The sequence below is a fragment of the Podarcis muralis genome, chromosome 12 (assembly GCF_964188315.1).
Source record: "Podarcis muralis chromosome 12, rPodMur119.hap1.1, whole genome shotgun sequence".
Lineage (NCBI taxonomy): Eukaryota > Metazoa > Chordata > Lepidosauria > Squamata > Lacertidae > Podarcis > Podarcis muralis.
The window spans coordinates 44,924,897-44,941,387 of record NC_135666.1 but is presented as its reverse complement, the minus strand read 5'-3'; the positions used below and the strand labels follow the sequence as shown (position 1 = coordinate 44,941,387).

General features: G+C 42.0%; 1 protein-coding gene across 1 annotated transcript in view; it reads right to left on the bottom strand.

The window, feature by feature from the left end:
• The window catches only part of STT3B (STT3 oligosaccharyltransferase complex catalytic subunit B), a 43,588-nt gene extending 27,307 nt beyond the window's left edge, over window positions 1–16,281 (bottom strand). The window contains exons 1-2 of the mRNA XM_028749699.2: window positions 15,585–16,281; window positions 1,238–1,346 (exon numbers count right to left, since the gene is read on the bottom strand). Coding sequence (XP_028605532.2) covers window positions 1,238–1,346; window positions 15,585–15,898 — 423 coding nt within the window. The 5' untranslated portion in view covers window positions 15,899–16,281. The remainder of the gene's footprint in view (window positions 1–1,237; window positions 1,347–15,584) is intronic.
• Between the last annotated feature and the right edge of the window lie 210 nt (window positions 16,282–16,491).

The following is a 16,491-nucleotide window of genomic DNA, read 5'->3' as shown; positions in this document are numbered from 1 at the left end:
CTGCTGAGCTACAGCCCTTCCTCAGGGTTGCCAAAAGTAATATAGCTATCACTTATTTACTGAATTTCATTTGCTGAAACCACAGCAGAAAGCATCAAATAGTTTATTTCAGAAATAGTACTTCTGATTTTGAAAGTTTATGGTGTAAGTTATACGTATTAAGGGAAAGCACCCTAATATAAAGCTAAATTGAGTAACCCAAAACTATTACACAACCACATCAAGCAATATTGACACGGTTTGCTGCTAAAATTGGCAGAGCTATGCTTTATGATATAATAATTCAAATTAGAACAGAAAAATCAGGATTTTTAAAAAGAGGAACAAATTGATTTCATTAAATGTTTTATTGATCAAATGCGCAAGGATTCGTTTTATTGACTAGCATCTTGTAAATCTACTCAAACAGCACTTCTTAGATTGAAAAAGGAGCTAACTGGTGTTCAAGGACACATCTATATCCATCAGAGATGGTTCATGCAAAACATTTCTGCAGTACAACAGCAATTATATTCTACCACAACCCTATCGTGAAAAACATAGAAGTTGAATCTTTTGTTTGCAAGAACATTTTCTCATATGAATGTTTTTGAACTACAAGCTTTTGAATTAGTTCTGCGTACACAGCTCACTAATACCTTTCTCTTATAAAAGCTATCTATATTACAGTTCTAAAATTGAACCGTCCTAGGGACTATTCTGTCCAGAGTTAGAAATTCACCAAGTACATTATGTGACTGGCGCAGGTTCAACTGCAAATATGTGGAGATTTCTGGATGCCAGGTTGGTGATTGACATCTCCATCTGGCTGGCCCCTCCAGCTTTCTTAAGCAGGTAAGCAGAAGAGCTTATTACATTTATATCCCACCTTTTTCTCCAAGGAGCACATGGTTCACTCCCCACCTCAGTTAATCCCTATGACGACCCTGTGAGGGAGGGTAAGGGGTTGTGACTGGCCTAACGCCACCCAGTGAGCTTCATGACTGAGTAGGGATTCGAATCTGGATCTCCCAGATCCTGGTCCTGCTAGTTGGTCATGATTCAATACTGAGATAAATATAAATATGAACACTTTAAACTTAATTGAAAAACAGCTTATTTTTTACATACTTGCTGTAATTGAAATTTTAAAATCTGATATAAATGGAGTTAAAAACTCAAACATGGAATGGAAGTAACAGTATTCATTTATAAATGGACATTTTCTTAAAACTTGATTACATTTTCTGGTACTTACAGTCCCACCTACTATTCTTCCTAGTGGATACCATGCTCTTTCGTCAAACCAGTTTAGGAATTCATAAAATCCATGTGACGCAAGATGATGTGTTGATCTGTAGTTAAACCTAGAAAAAAATGGTAAAATTTAATAGGTTTCTTTAAGCAATTAAATCTACTTATTTTATGTAAATGTATTTGTCAGACAGCTTTTCAAATACATGGGACTGGATCTGAACAAATTTAGCTGAACTTTAATTTGTCACATTGATCTCAACAGGATTAATCATGATTTAAGCCTTGTAGATATCAATGTGATCCAAACGTAACTAAGTTAGCCTGGATCAAACCCATAGTTCCACTTGGTGAGTAGAAGTCTGACATTGCTAACAGCTTACTACTCTTGATCCAAGTTAGAAAGGAATGTGAAAATTGAAAATACTGTTAGGCACCCCCTCAAACTCCAAGAAGTGAGACTCCAGGAGTGCCTGCACTTTACTCAAGGTTCTGTTACCTTCCAATGAAGGTCAGCAAAGACTCTGGTGTCTTCAGGGTATATGGTTTTATTTACACATACAGGCAACCTGCCCATAGGATGGAGGGGCTCAAGCACTAACACGAGTCTAACAGATCTTGCTTCTCCATTAGGTTTCAAGCAGAACCACAAAATCCAGCATAGAGGAAGGCATATCTGTTCTCCAACTTAGTCTCCAGCTTTTCAGCTTACACAAATAACAACTCTGGCTATTGTTCTTCTACCTATCAGACAGGTGATGTGGATGGAGAAAGGCCCATCCATTTGTTTCTATGGCACAGGACAACTTCTTTGGATATGCTAAATCATGGTACTTAACAAGCCAGCCAAAGCTATTAGTTTGACAAAGGAACTGCTTTGGCAAGCTTCCTCTTAAATATTCCACTCTCACAGATACATGATCCCAACAACTGCAAGGGACCCAGGGTATCACTCACACTGACCCCCCTCTGCAATTCATAACAATATTCATTCTTATGACCGAACTGAAATCTGCATTTATAATTTCAACTTCAACTTCATCACCAAGCTACCAATCTTCAACAAACTTCAACCAGATTCTTCACCAATTCCTTAAGCTATGACCTCCCAAATAAAGGGAAGGGTTTGTTAATAAACGCACCTATTTTTTAAAAGTCGCACCCCTTCCCCCTGAATAAAGGAGTTGCTCAGTGCAGTTTACAGATACAATGCAAGCATAAAAGTAACCACAATCCCTACCTTTATAACACTACAGTGGTGCCTCGCAAGACGAAATTAATCCGTTCCGCGAGTCTCTTCGTCTTGCGGTTTTTTCGTCTTGCGAAGCACGGCTATTAGTGGCTTAGCGGCTTTAAGAAAAAGGAAACAAACTCGCAAGAACTCGCAAGATGTTTCGTCTTGCGAAGCAAGCCCATAGGGAAATTCGTCTTGCGGAACGACTCAAAAAACGGAAAACCCTTTCGTCTAGCGAGTTTTTCGTCTTGCGAGGCATTCGTCTTGTGGGGCACCACTGTAATTATTAACTAAAAATAGTAGCATAAAACAAAGAATACAATCAGTGCCATAAGCAGCAGCTGCAGAATAAAAAGTGTGTGCCAGCAGAACCCAAATAGAGTAGCCCAACCTCTTGGGACAGGGTTCCGCTTATTGGGTGCCACCCCCGAGAAAGTTCTTGCCTTAAAAGGCAATGGTACACAAAAGAGGGTCTCAACAGCTGATCTTAAAGAACAGGGCAGATTCACATAAGAGGAGACATTGCTTCGAGAAGCTTGGTTTCAAGCTACTTAGGGTTTTCTACAAAATAACCAGCATCTTGAACTGCAGTCAAAACAGAATGGAAGCCAGTGCAGCTGACAGACCACTAGCCCCAGTCAAAATGTATGCATGTATGACCAGGACTAGGAATGGACTGGCACACCAGCCAAAGCTGGACAGAAACTCTCCTGACATCTGAGCAGCTAATAACAAGACTAGATCCAGGAGTACTCCTAAACTATGAACCTGGTCTTGTAAGTTAGAATACAATCCTTTCCAGTACAGGCCGATATGCCTTCTAACCAAAAGCACCTCTCATCCAGATTTAATTTCAGTTCTTTTACTCTTATCCAGTCCAGGTGGTTGACAATCTCAAAACATTTAGGTAAAGGAAGCCATGCATACTCCTTAAAAAAAGTTATCAGTTTTAGACCCTTACGTACTAGCAGTTGCCAGGACATTGCCTGTTTAGTTCCTTCCTTATTTCAGATATGCTTTGATTTTATATAGATTTCTGTTTAAGCTTACTTTGCAGCACGATGTTATTTCTGTTCTTATATTATAATTGCCACTTGTAGAGTACTTCACAGACAGGTCCCTTTTATTTAAAATTATGTTATTTGAATGTTTTGTAACTTGCTGCCACTTACAATTTATGATATTCTTCACATATCCATATAGACATGGGTTTGTTTTGTTTTAGAAACAGAAAGCAGATTATCATTATTATCAATTAAATTTCTATTATCGCCCTTTATCCAAAAATCACAGGGCAGTTTACAAAACACGAAAACTACATACCAAAACCCTCCAATAACTCCCACCTCCACAGTTTAGAAGAAAATAGATTGTTTAATTAGCCAAAGGCCTGGGAGAAGAAGAATGTTTTTGCCTGGCCCCTAAAGATATCTAATGAAAATGTCAGGAATGCCTCCCTGAGGAGAGCACTCCCTAAGTGTGGAGCCACTACAACAAAGGTTCACACTTGTGTTTTCACCCTTCATACCTCTTGCAGAGGGGAACATGAAGAAGGGTCTCAGATGATAATTGCAGGGTCTGGGCCAGTTCACACAAGGAAAGGATGTCCTTCAGGTATTTTGGTCCTGAGCTGCTTAAGGGTTTGTAGGTCAAAATCAGCACTTTGAATTGGACCTAGAAACCAACTGGCAGCCAGTGCAGTCGGGCCAACAGTAATGTTACATGCTCAAATGGTTTGGTGAGCAACCTGGCTGAATTCTGCACCAGCTGACGCTTCTGAACCATCTTCAGAGGCAGCCCCACATATAACATATTGCAGTAATCTAACCTAGACATTACCAGAGCATAGACAACAGTAGTTAGGTTATCCCTGTCCAGAAAGGGGCCGCGGGTAGGCCACCAGTTGAAGATGATGGAAGGCACTCCACACAACTGAGGCCAACTGAGCCTTAAGCAACAGCAATGGATTGAGAAGGAACCCCAAGGTGCATATCAGCTCCTTCAGAGGGAGTATAATCCCATGAAGAGCAGGCTACCTCCAGGTTCGAAATTAGCAAGGCACCAGGCGCATTTTGCACCTAAAGATTCTCCATTTGCGAGCACCTCAAAAAGTCTGGGTGCCATGTTTTGAGCCTGGCCAACACTCAAGGATTACTGATATGTATGTGCTTTGAAGCCTCAAAATATATGTTAACGGTAGACAACATGTTAAGGAGTTTAAAAACAAAAAGTAGAGTGTTTTGAAAACTGAAGTATGGAACCAATATTTTTATTGTAAACACCAAATTAAACATGTAAACAATTTCTGCTAAAAATATGATATTAACAATGTGACACTTATTTGAATTGTGTATTAGTTCCTGCTTACCAAAATAATAAATAAAAAGTGTTGCCGACCCCCCACAATGGTGACTAGACATTCTGTTTTGGCACCCACAACCCAGTTCCCAGGAGCCACTTGGCTCCTAGTTTTTCTATCCCAGTTTCTAACACTGGCTACCTTCTATCCATCTAGAGAACCACCCACAAACATTAACTCAGTCTGGATTGAGCTTCAGTTTCTTAGTTCTCATCTTGTCCATTACAGAGCCAATACAACAGCCCTGCACAACCACTGCCACACCTGCAGTTGTAAAGGAGAAGTAGGGCTGTGTGTCATCCCCATATTGTTGACAACATACTCCAATACTCCAGATGACCCCACTCAGTGATTTCATATACATATTAAACTTGAAGCATGAGGAACAGCACACTGAAGTCTTCCCAGGGTGGAAGAACACTGCTCATGCATCACCCTCTGGAAATGACCATCCAAGTAGAACTGGAACCACCACAAAGTAGTGCCACCCACCCCTAACTTGGACAGCTGCTCTAGGATATCATAATGCATGGTATCAAAAGCTGCTGAGAGGTCAAGGCAAATTAACAAGGACAATTTTTTCCTGTCTCTCTCCCAATAGAAGTCATTGTACAGGGCGACCAAAACACTTTTTGTGCCAAAACCAGGCCTAAATTCTGATGGAAATGGATCTAGAAAATCAGTTTCCTCCAAGAGCTCCTGGATTTACTTTCAAGCAATCAAAGGCTGGTTTCCATCTGATGCAGGCGGGCAGGCAAGAAGAATCTGCATACACTTGAACAAGGGACAACAAAACTCACATACGTACAATGAGTTAAGCAGCCTTATAAGCTCATTATGTACCATGGACTGTAGCTCATATAATTTTAAAACTGCCAGCTGGAAGAATCAGAAATGTTTTAAGGGAGAAAGATAGGCCTTAAGAAATGATACCAGTCTTAATATCAATATAATTAAAAAGTGACATCAAAAATTATCCACATCTTGAAATTCTGGCCTACATTTGACTCAGATATTGTATGCTACTCTAAAGTGGCTGTAAAAATGTTTCAGAGGAGATAATGAGGCAGAACTACACAAGGCAACCCTCTTTCATCGAGATTCTGAGGCAGGTTCAGATAAGTCAAACTAACTAATGGCAGGTAAAAGTTTAAATAAGCATGTGTAGGATATTTTTCTTCCCTTTTCAAAGTGATGATCCTTCCTTCTGTGAAAAACTACACTAATAGAAAATGGCATATCATAGTGAGTTAGGGAACTGGGGCTGCCAAGACTCCGTTTATAGGCTATAGAACTGCAGGATATTGCCTTGATTTAACTAAAATTAGATTTCTACTTCATCTAAGTTTGATCTCACTAATTCAGTATATTGACAACTAAAGTTCAGCTAAAATAATTCAATGTTTTTGTTTAAATATGCAGTTAAGAGCCAAAGGTCCAAACTAGACGTCAGTCAAGTGGTCTGGCTTGCACACAAAGTCAAAACACATTATAAATATCACATCTTGTTTAGTCTTGGGATTAATGCATTTGAAAAGGTTCCACAGCAAAGTGTTACTACATGGACAGATACCGCTGTTAGATACATTGGAAACAAGTGGTATCATTCTAACTTCTAACTGGGAGTAATGGTATGTTTTCTAGTTGGTTGTAAAACAAGGCTTACACTCATCTGAACGAAACTGTGTTTAACCTGGCCTGTATCCACTGTGCAGCCTGCTACATATGTGGATCAGACATTGAATGCCTTTAGTAATATACCTTTAAGAGTTCAGAACTCCTTTCTATTCCTAATTAAAGTCTGAGCAATGATGCATGGTCTCTGAACCCACTACCAAGACAACTAAAGAAGAAACGTAATAAAACTGCCATTTCTGCTCCGAGAAATGGCAAATGTAGTCCCCCATGAAAATATTCCCTGGAAGTTTCCAGCACTACAGGAAGTTATTGTATTTCTCATGGAGTAAATCCTGTAAAAAACTTATAGCTCAGGAACTAAAATCTAGGGGGGATAAGCTTGTAGAAAGTTTTACCTTATCAGGGCAGTCTATATGGCCACAGCAAGCCACAAACCAACCTAGTTTAAATCTCATTTTTGTAGACTGAATGTGTGTGTGTGTGTGTGTGTGTGCGCGCGCGAAACTAGCTATTGGAGAACCCAGCATAAAAAAATCACAGTCAGTCTTCATTCGCATGCAAAAATTGGAAGGCTTTTGAAGAAGGAAGAGATGTTCCCCTAATTAACAGGTGATCAGATCAAGTTGGCATATATAGTAACATATGGATCATTTAAAATCTGCCCTCACTGCTATGATACTGTCACATTTTAAAAAAAAAAAATCAAAGGGAAAGGCCAGTGCCTCTTTTTCGCCTTCAACAGTATTTCCTGCATAATTACCCCACTGAAATGGACAAAATTTGGAGATTTTGAAATCATACCACATTTGCTCATTCTGGCATCATGATAAACCATGGTTTACCATAATATAGGGATGGGGAACCTGCTACCTGCCAGAATATAACTCTCATAATTCTTGACTACTACTTGCTGGCTACAGTGGATGTGTGTTAGAGTCTAACAACATCTGGATGACTAAATGTTCCCCATTACCACTAACTTAAAGGGGACAAGTGGAGCAGAGCCTAGTCTCCCCACAGGCTTGTACGATTTCCCTCCCTTTCCAATGCATCCGTGAGGAGGATTTGTGAAGCTTTCACCTCCATTTTGACCACAGTTTAACAACATTATTTTCAGAATGCATACCGTTGGTAATTTATCTATGGTTTGCTGAAACAAGCCACTTTAGTAAACCACAACTTAGTTGTCCTAAATAAGTTCCATATGTACATTACATTCTGGACAGATATCAAAAAATGTAAAGAAAATTTAAAGTTGATATTCTGAACTGGTAGGAAATAACAGAGATCCAGTGGAGGGGAAGGAATGATATGCTCACAGAAGTAGGTTCAATGGCGTTAGAAAGCACTGTTTCAAATATATTTTGCAATTTTCCTGTACACTTTAAAGAAAATAATAACCACAAATAGAAAAAAAAATGTTAGCTTTTACCATCATCACTTTGAAAGTTAAATATAAGCCACTAACGTTCTGTTGACATGGTGGAACACGTTAACAAAAATGAAGTATATTATTGAGAGAAGATCACTGGCTTCGAAACAAGCTGATCTATAAAACCTGATTTGCAAATGAAGTCTATGTAATGAAGGCTGGGTCACTTCTTATCAATAAAAGTAACAATGCACAGAAGTATTTATTGTGGTCCTGGATACTGTTTTAAAGATGATCAGATTTGATTCTGTGGTAATCTAATGTGAAACCATATAATTGGATAGCCACAGTATATTTCATTTAACATTTATACAGAATGTTAGTTTCCTAAAAGTTTAGATAGTTTTGTTGTTGTCCTTACTGCAATCAGGTAACAAATAATGATGCAGATAATGCAGCCTAAAACCAGATAGTTATATTTCATGCCTCTCAGACCCTATACCACTTTATTACTAATCAAGTATAACCTCTTTTTACTTTAAAACTGAAATTTACCTTAACTTCATAAATACTATCTTGTTCTCCTACATGCTACCTACTTGTAACTGCTCACACATTACATTTGCATCCTGAACTTGTTTGAAACATAAAAGCATAAAACATCTTATTTTCAAAGCAAGTGTCTAAAATTCTGAACTGATTTTTTTGAACATTTGTTTTACCATGAATTTTTGTTTGAAGATAATGGAGGTCATTCCTAACACATTATTTTTATCTATTTGTGAAATATGGGATTTAAGGGTGATAACAGCATAACAGCTTAGGACCACAATATCTAATGGACTGCTTTTCTTCACACCTGATGAGGCCATTCTGAACATCATGTTGCCTTCTGAGATATGGCTAGTTGAGAGGTACAAAAAGCCCTTTGCAGTTATGAAAAAGCCCTGAAATGCAGGACTTTCTGTCTTGCATCTCCTAGTATTCTATCACCTCTTGAACACTATTATTTTCCACTGGGTACTTAATTTAGGTGCTGTCTCTGTTTTTCTTTTTGCTTAGTCCTGGCTCTCAGTTTTTCTGCTCATTCATTCATAAACTGATGTTGTTTCCTTGGCCATTTCTTTATTATGTCATCTGCTTTGAGCACTTCTGTGTTTGGAGATGGAGGGAGGAAGTGAAGTAGCTGCATGTATAAACAGACACAATTGCAGCTACCGTAAGAATCACCATGAAAAATAATATGACAAATCAGTGATTATTCTATAATGCTTGACAAAAACTTTTTTGAAGGACTTACCAAAAAAAGTTTAAATAAGCTATTAGCTGGAGTTCATATGCTCAAATAATTGCACTTGCTACAACAAAGAGGAAGCACAAAGGAGTATACCATACTGAAATGAGTTTTCTGGAAGATCACTTCATTTTTGTGGCTTATAATTCTAATTAACTTACCTACTGATGTAAGGGGAAAAATCCATACAACTCAAGGAGCCCCTTTTTTCAGTAAGCGAATTGGCCCAGTGACTGAGCAGGTTAGACAGATGACCACTACAGATGAATGTACTAACCATGTAAATAATAAAAGATAAGGCAGCCAAAGTATCTTTAGAAGCACATACTGGAAAGCCCTTGTTAGAGGCTACATAATCTAAAACCAATTTCAGTAAACCAATACTACAAATGATGAAGAGGCTGTAGAAGTCATTTGTAACAGTTTTGTGGCTTGCAAAAATTATGGAATTAAGAGAGCCCTCTTTCACTGAACCAGAAACAGACCAAAGATTAAGTCTGAAAAGCGAAGTACAGTCATACCTCGGGTTAAAGACGCTTCGGGTTAAATCTTTTTAGGTGACATCCTGCGGCGACCCAGAAGTGCCAGAAAGGGTTACTTCTGGGTTTCGCCGCTCATGCATGTGCAGACACTCAAAATGATGTCACGCGCATGTGCAGAAGCGGCGAATTGCGACCCGCGCAGATGCGGGTTGTGTTCTGCTCATGATGCGAATGGGGCTCCGGAACAGATCCTGTTTGCATCCAGAGGTACCACTGTACCGTACTTTTCTGTGTATAAGACTAGGGGTTTTGTACTTTAAAATAATGTTACAACATCTGGGGGCTTCTTATACATGAATAATGCATATGCCCATTTTCTAAATTTGGGGTCCCCAAAAGTAGGGGGTGTCTTATACATGGGGGCATCTTATACACAGAAAAATATGGCATATGAAATACGTTTTTTCTAATATTTGTACAGTTTATAAATTGTGAAAAGACGATGGATGTACAACTGTATTCTGTCCAAGGCATAGAAGCCAGATCATGATGATGATGTATAACTTATTTCTACTTGTTCATTCAACCCACATGGAGTCACACAATTTAAAGGATAATCTAGCAAGTGTATCAAAAGCATACATAGATAAACATGGTTATATTTGGGAAAGTAATTATTATTATTATTATTAATAATAAAAGAAATCTCTGTTGCATTTCTGATTTTGGTAATAATCCTGGCCTTCAATAATCTATTCATTTTACTTATGCAAAACAGATGGTAAGGTTGCATAATCACATAAACACAGTGACTGTATTGTAACTGGTGAAGGACCTCAGCTTGTATAGCTTTCTACCTTCAAGAGGCTAGTGGTAAGGAACTTTGGCACAATGAGCCACTGCAACATTTGAAACAAGTCATTTACGAACTGCTATGGAATACCTAAGAGCTTCCTTGGGTGTACCCAGTGGGATTTTATACTATTTCTTCTTCAAGCATCCCCCCATGCCATGTCAGAAATATGCTTCTCAAAGAAGCCTCAACTTCTGCAGTATTGGCTCATGAACTAACTGAATGGTTCTAATTGCATGATCCCAGCACCTAGTTTTAAATTCAAGCAATGAAATTGCATTCATAAAATGATTATGTATTCAACAAAATTAGTTTTGTATTCAGCTTCCTGTCACTAAGGTTGCATATACAAATGGAACTGGACAATATAATGGCCTGGTTCACTCTTAATGTTAAGTCAAACTATGGCTTAGCATGAATGAGCAAATGTGCTGGCCACTAGAAAAAAGATTACAGCTGATTTATTCCTTCTGCAGTCCTGCTGCCACTGCTCTGCTATGAACTAAGTTAAAGTTTGGCTAAGTGTTACAACTGAAACCAGACTTGTGGTTTATACCCCGATGACAAACCACAAACTGTAAATCTTAGAACAAACCTTGTTTACAGTTCATGGTTTGTCTGGAGTGGTGTAAACCATGAGCACTGATTCAGATTCAGTGCTATGCCAAACTATGGCTTAGCTCATAGCAGCAAGGCGCCAGCAGGACAGGAGGAGGAGAAAAGCAGTCTGATCTCCCAGAATCTGCATGTTAGCCTGTTTGGATTACATATGAACTAGGTCACTGAATTTTTTTAATATTCATTTTAAAAAACCTGCTTTATTTATTTAAAGGCAGCCAACAGATAAAATAAACTAAGCCCAATACAATAACACAAATTAACAAATCCATAAGTCATTAAAAGAAACACTGCCTAAAGCTAGTGTGGAAGTTATTTAATCAGTCAACAGCCTTATTAAAAAGCCATAACTTTACCAGACACAAGAAGGAACAGAATGATGGGACTCAATACACCACACCTTTTATCTAGCTGGCACCTCTTGAGGTTGATCTGGAGCTCTCTTGGGAACACTTTTGCATGTGCTGATGCTTGGAGCATGCAGAAAAAGGGCAGTTCTTGAGTCATCCAGGTCCCAAGCTAAATGCTTTAAAGGTTTTATATCAGCGCCTTGAATTGAGCCCAGAAACTATTTGGCAGCTAGTGCAAATCACAATGGGATAATGCAACTGTTAACATGGTCAGTTTTAGAAGTTTATTAGCACAATGGATTTTTTCCACACAGGAATCCTTTGTTCATTCATTTACACGTCTAATTTTTCTAGCACTGCAACGAATGTTTATATTTGAACCCTCATAAAGAATAAAAGTGACCTGTTGAGGTATGTGAAAAGCTCCTCAAAAGTCCACACTGTTTTTTACACCTATTTCAGTCCCATTATGCTGCTGTTTCAGCCTATTTTAGGACATCTCTCAAAACATGATCCAAGCCAATCACACTGGGGAACAGGGTGGCACTATGTCACTGTGTAAGCAGATATGGCTATGTGATATTGTCACCGAGGTCTAAGTGAAAGTGGCAAGAGAAACTGCATCTTTGTTATTGAGCCAACTGGGCCAACTCTCCCTGTGTTGCTGTCAGCACTGCACAGCAAGACTTTTGCTCTGATCCAGCTTTAGTCATGCATAGTTATGCATGAGTAGCTGCAACAGAAGAATAGTGATGTCGCTCCAAATGTACATCCCCGCAGCTAAATATACACAAATGAATTGATTTAGAGAACACTCCCTCTTCTTGCTCTCTTGGGAAAACTTACACACCCTCTCTTGAAAGGGGTGCAAACAATTTTTCGGGGGGGGGGGGGCTGACTACACAGAATAAAAAATGTCTATGATGCTACCTCTGTTTCGACTCAGCTCTGGTTATTTTTCCTTTATATATCTATTGCCTATCAACAGCAGGTGGTATCAATAGAGGTGGACAGAAGTATACAGAAGGACACATGCAAGTGGTACTCCAAATATGTCTTTATTTCACTTTCTTACCAAAGCACTGTGGGACACACACACAAAATCTATTCACAGGTTTAACATAATCATAGTCACCAATCCTTGGAACAAGTAGCAGGTTCAGTGCCTCTCAGCAGTGTCCCAGATTGCTTTACTTTCTCCAATGTGTCTTAATCAAAGCCACCGAGAATCCTTTTTGTACAGCTCCATCTTAAGTCCTGTTTCAAACAATGCAATCCTAAGTATGTTTACTCATAATTAAGTTTCACTTTGATCAGTGGGGCTTTCAGTTGTTCATGGGACTGCAGGTTTAGTCAGAGCAGGGGTGTAATGGAACCTTTGAAACTGATTTTAGCAAACACTTTCATAGAATTCATTTTTAGTGACAATAAAATGCAAAAGTGTTTATCCAATATTAATAGTCAATATGCTTAAACCTCCAATTTATGTGTCATATCAAGTTTTTTTAAAAAAAGAATCTATTATATGAGAGTGTACCCACCACCATTTTTATCCTTTGCTTTCAAACTACTTCTATTTGATTATTTTAAACCTGTTTTCTCTTGCCTTTGCTAAGTGCAACGTTAAGTGCTCAGGGCCACATCAGCAGCTTTATTCTGATAGGTGCATGTTACAGACACACAGCATGCATCCACTAAAACATTAACAATTAGAGGTACAGCTGCTTCAACACACACACGTAGCTGGTCCAAGCATTGAAGAAAATATATGAAACTGCCATATACAGACTCAGAGTACTAGTCCATATTCTTTACTCTGACTGACAGCAGCTCTCTAAGGCTCAAGGTAGGCTGATATGATATACATGCCGGAGATCACTGAACAGATCTTGCACTGTATTTTGCTTTGCTAAATGAGTGAGGGAAAGAGGAACACACATATGCTATGCCTTATTTGAATTGACCTTCTCCAGAGCTCCTATTTGTCCTGCTGCAGAAAACCCATAGTACACATATCACTAGGGAAGTGACAAATCCTGTGCCATTTCCCCCCTCTTAATCCCACCCCAAGCTGTTATTTGCTCTAGAAGGGGGGGGGGGCAAATAGACACTCCAATCCCACTACTTGGGGCAAGGGATTCACCCAGTACCATGGCTCCAAGTATATTTCCCTCCTGTGGCTATTATTACCTTTGAAAGAGGGGAGAGATCTGATAAAGGCCCTCCTGACAATGCATGTAGCTTGGCCCTGAGATCCTTCTAATTTGAAATTCTTTCTCCAGATAGTGAATGTAAGATCCTCTACAGCTAAATCATGTACTGTACTCTACTACTGAGCTGTATGTTTTCCTCAAGAGAGAAACATAAAGCACGTCATCTGGTTTGACACGGACAAGACTGTACACAGACCTGTGGTATGGTACACTAAAAACCATTTAATTCTTTCTGCACAACATACAACTGTCCACTGACATGTAATTATTATTACACTGGTGTCTCACCCCAAAGGGTTCAGAGAAGAAGATAAGGCTGTGATCCCTTTTATCCTCTCAACAACCCTGTGAAGCAGGTTAGACAGAAAGATAGTAACTACAAGTACATAATAAGGCTAACCCACTATCATCCAGTGAGCTTCATAGCTGACAAGGGCCATGAATCTAGATCCTGTCCAAGTCAAACTTCTATTCCACTGCACCACACTGACAACACTAATTACTACTGTAATCTAATCACATTACTGATGTGATGTGTGAAGTGGCTCTCAGGATTCCACACAGTTTAACGTGTGGCAGTTTCTCAAATGCATCCCACTCTTATGAGAAATATGGTAGTCCACATGGCAGGCTGCAAATCATGAGATTAAGTAAGTGATGCAATCCAATATAAAGGCAGAAATGTACATCTCCATGCAACCGTGTGGCGACACAGGAAGCTCTCAGTCAGAAATAACCCTATCATGATGCATTAAAACCTGCCATTACATTCAGAAATGAACTGTTCCACAACATAAAGTGTCAATTTAAAGCCAATCAATGCAGCATGGGGGCAACTAAGCACAGAAAGTATTCCTGAGCCTGCAGAAATAGACCTCGGGACTGCACTTGCCTCAGTGCTATTTGGATAAAATTTGACGTGCAATCAACTCATACATTTTCTCTAGCAGAGACCACAGCCATGTGGTATGTTCCATGGGATGTGGATTAAACCTCTATACTTGTTTTACATGGAAACAAAGCAAAGTCTCATGAGAAACCATCCTAAAGCAAAGTGACACTGCATGCCTACCAATACATCAAAAAGCTTGAATATCAAAAATCACCTCTCACATTTCACCAACGCCACACTAATTTTCAGTATTTCAGATGGGGTTACCGACCAGCAAGGTTACCCCCTTCCAACTTCCCGATTTGCTCTCCCGTCCCAAATCCTGTGCAGACCGTCCCCCGAGATTCCGCATAGCCCGGTTCACAACATGCCCCCTTGGGGGAAGCAGAAATCCAGAGGAAGAGCGCGAAATGCTTAGCCCCTGGTGGGATTGCACTCATTTCCCTACTCTTAGCACACGATTGCAGACCCCTCTGCCACAGCACGCAGCTATTACACCTAACGGCGACCCACCTGTACGCAGCAGCAGCAGACTCCGCCTGCCCCTCTCCCGGACCAGCGTCCCGTCAAGCAGCAGCCTTCTCTCTCTCTCCGCGCTTCCCCTGCAGCCATTCCCCCCTTCTTCCTCTTGCTCCTCCAACGCACACGCCGCCCGTGCCGCAGCGGCGAGGAGAAGCGGACGCCGCACAAGTTTTGCCGAATGAAGTGCATGAGCAGGGCTGGGGGGGGGGGGGCCTCTCGGCCCAGGATGGAAAGAAGCCGCCCCTCAAGGTCTACCTGTCCGCTCCGGAGCATCTGCCGGCGCAGGAAGGGACCTTTCACCCACAAAGGGTCCCGTAAAACCACGCCTAGCACTCCGCGTGCTCCGAGTCCCTTCCGCGCTTGGCCCCGGGAGACTCTTCCCGGTAACCCGGTCGTGCAGAGGGCCGGCGTCGACCCCGTTCCTCCTCCGTTTAACGTCCCCCCGCCGGCTACCCGGGCCGGCGTCCTGCCTCTCAGCCTGCAGGCGAGGGGGATCCCCGGCTCCTGCTCCCCAACTCACTTACCAGGGGTCGAACTCGTGGATGATGCTCTCGAAGCGGATGACGGCGAAGAGCCTGGAGCTGAAGCCGGCCAGCCAGGCCAGGAAGAGGATGGTGAAGGAGAGCAGCGACTGCCAGCCCGCCGGCTGCGACAGGCCCCCCGACAGGCCGCCGCCGCCGCCCCCGCCCGCCGGGGGCCCGGCGCCGGTCGTCGTCGAGGAGGAGGAGGAGCCCCTACTGTTGGCCAGCGCTTGGGAAGCGGCGGAGTTGGACGACGACGACGACGAGGCGGCGGCACCGGTCTTGTGCTTGTGGTCGGGGGCCGAGTGCTCCGCCATGTTGCTCCCCGGGGCTCCTCGCTTGCCTCTCCGCCTCACGCGCGGCGAAGGAGGAGGAAGAAGGGCAGAGTCCGCCCCGTTTCCCTCAGCGCGCTCTCCGACGGAGGGAGGGAGGGGAGGCGAGGCAGCGGCGCCTTTACCGCGCCCGTTTCACTGGCGGCGGCGGCAGCGGCGGCTCCTCCTGCCGACCGCCTCCTCCTTCTGAATCTCCTCAGCGACCCGGGAACTGCCGCCCGATGCCGCCGCCAACATCCCAGTGCGGCGCGAGGCGGGCGGAGAGCGGGAGCGAGACCGGAGTAGCTCGCGCGCGATGTGAAGGGAAGGGAAGGGCGGGGGGCGGGGAGGGGATGAGGAGGAGGCGGGGCCGAGAGCGCGAGGTGGGCGGAGCAAAAGCCGCGGGTGAGGAGAGAGAAAAGCTTCCGTATGAGGCAACGCTGGCTCGGGACGGTGTTGTAAGCCGTTGACGGGAGAGTGACGTGCCACGAGGCGCGCGCGCGGAAAGGGGCTGCGGAAAGAGGTGGTTAATTGAGGCCGAAGCATCCGATGACATTCGCACCAGGATGGGCGGAGCCAACAGCGAGGCCCCGCCCCAC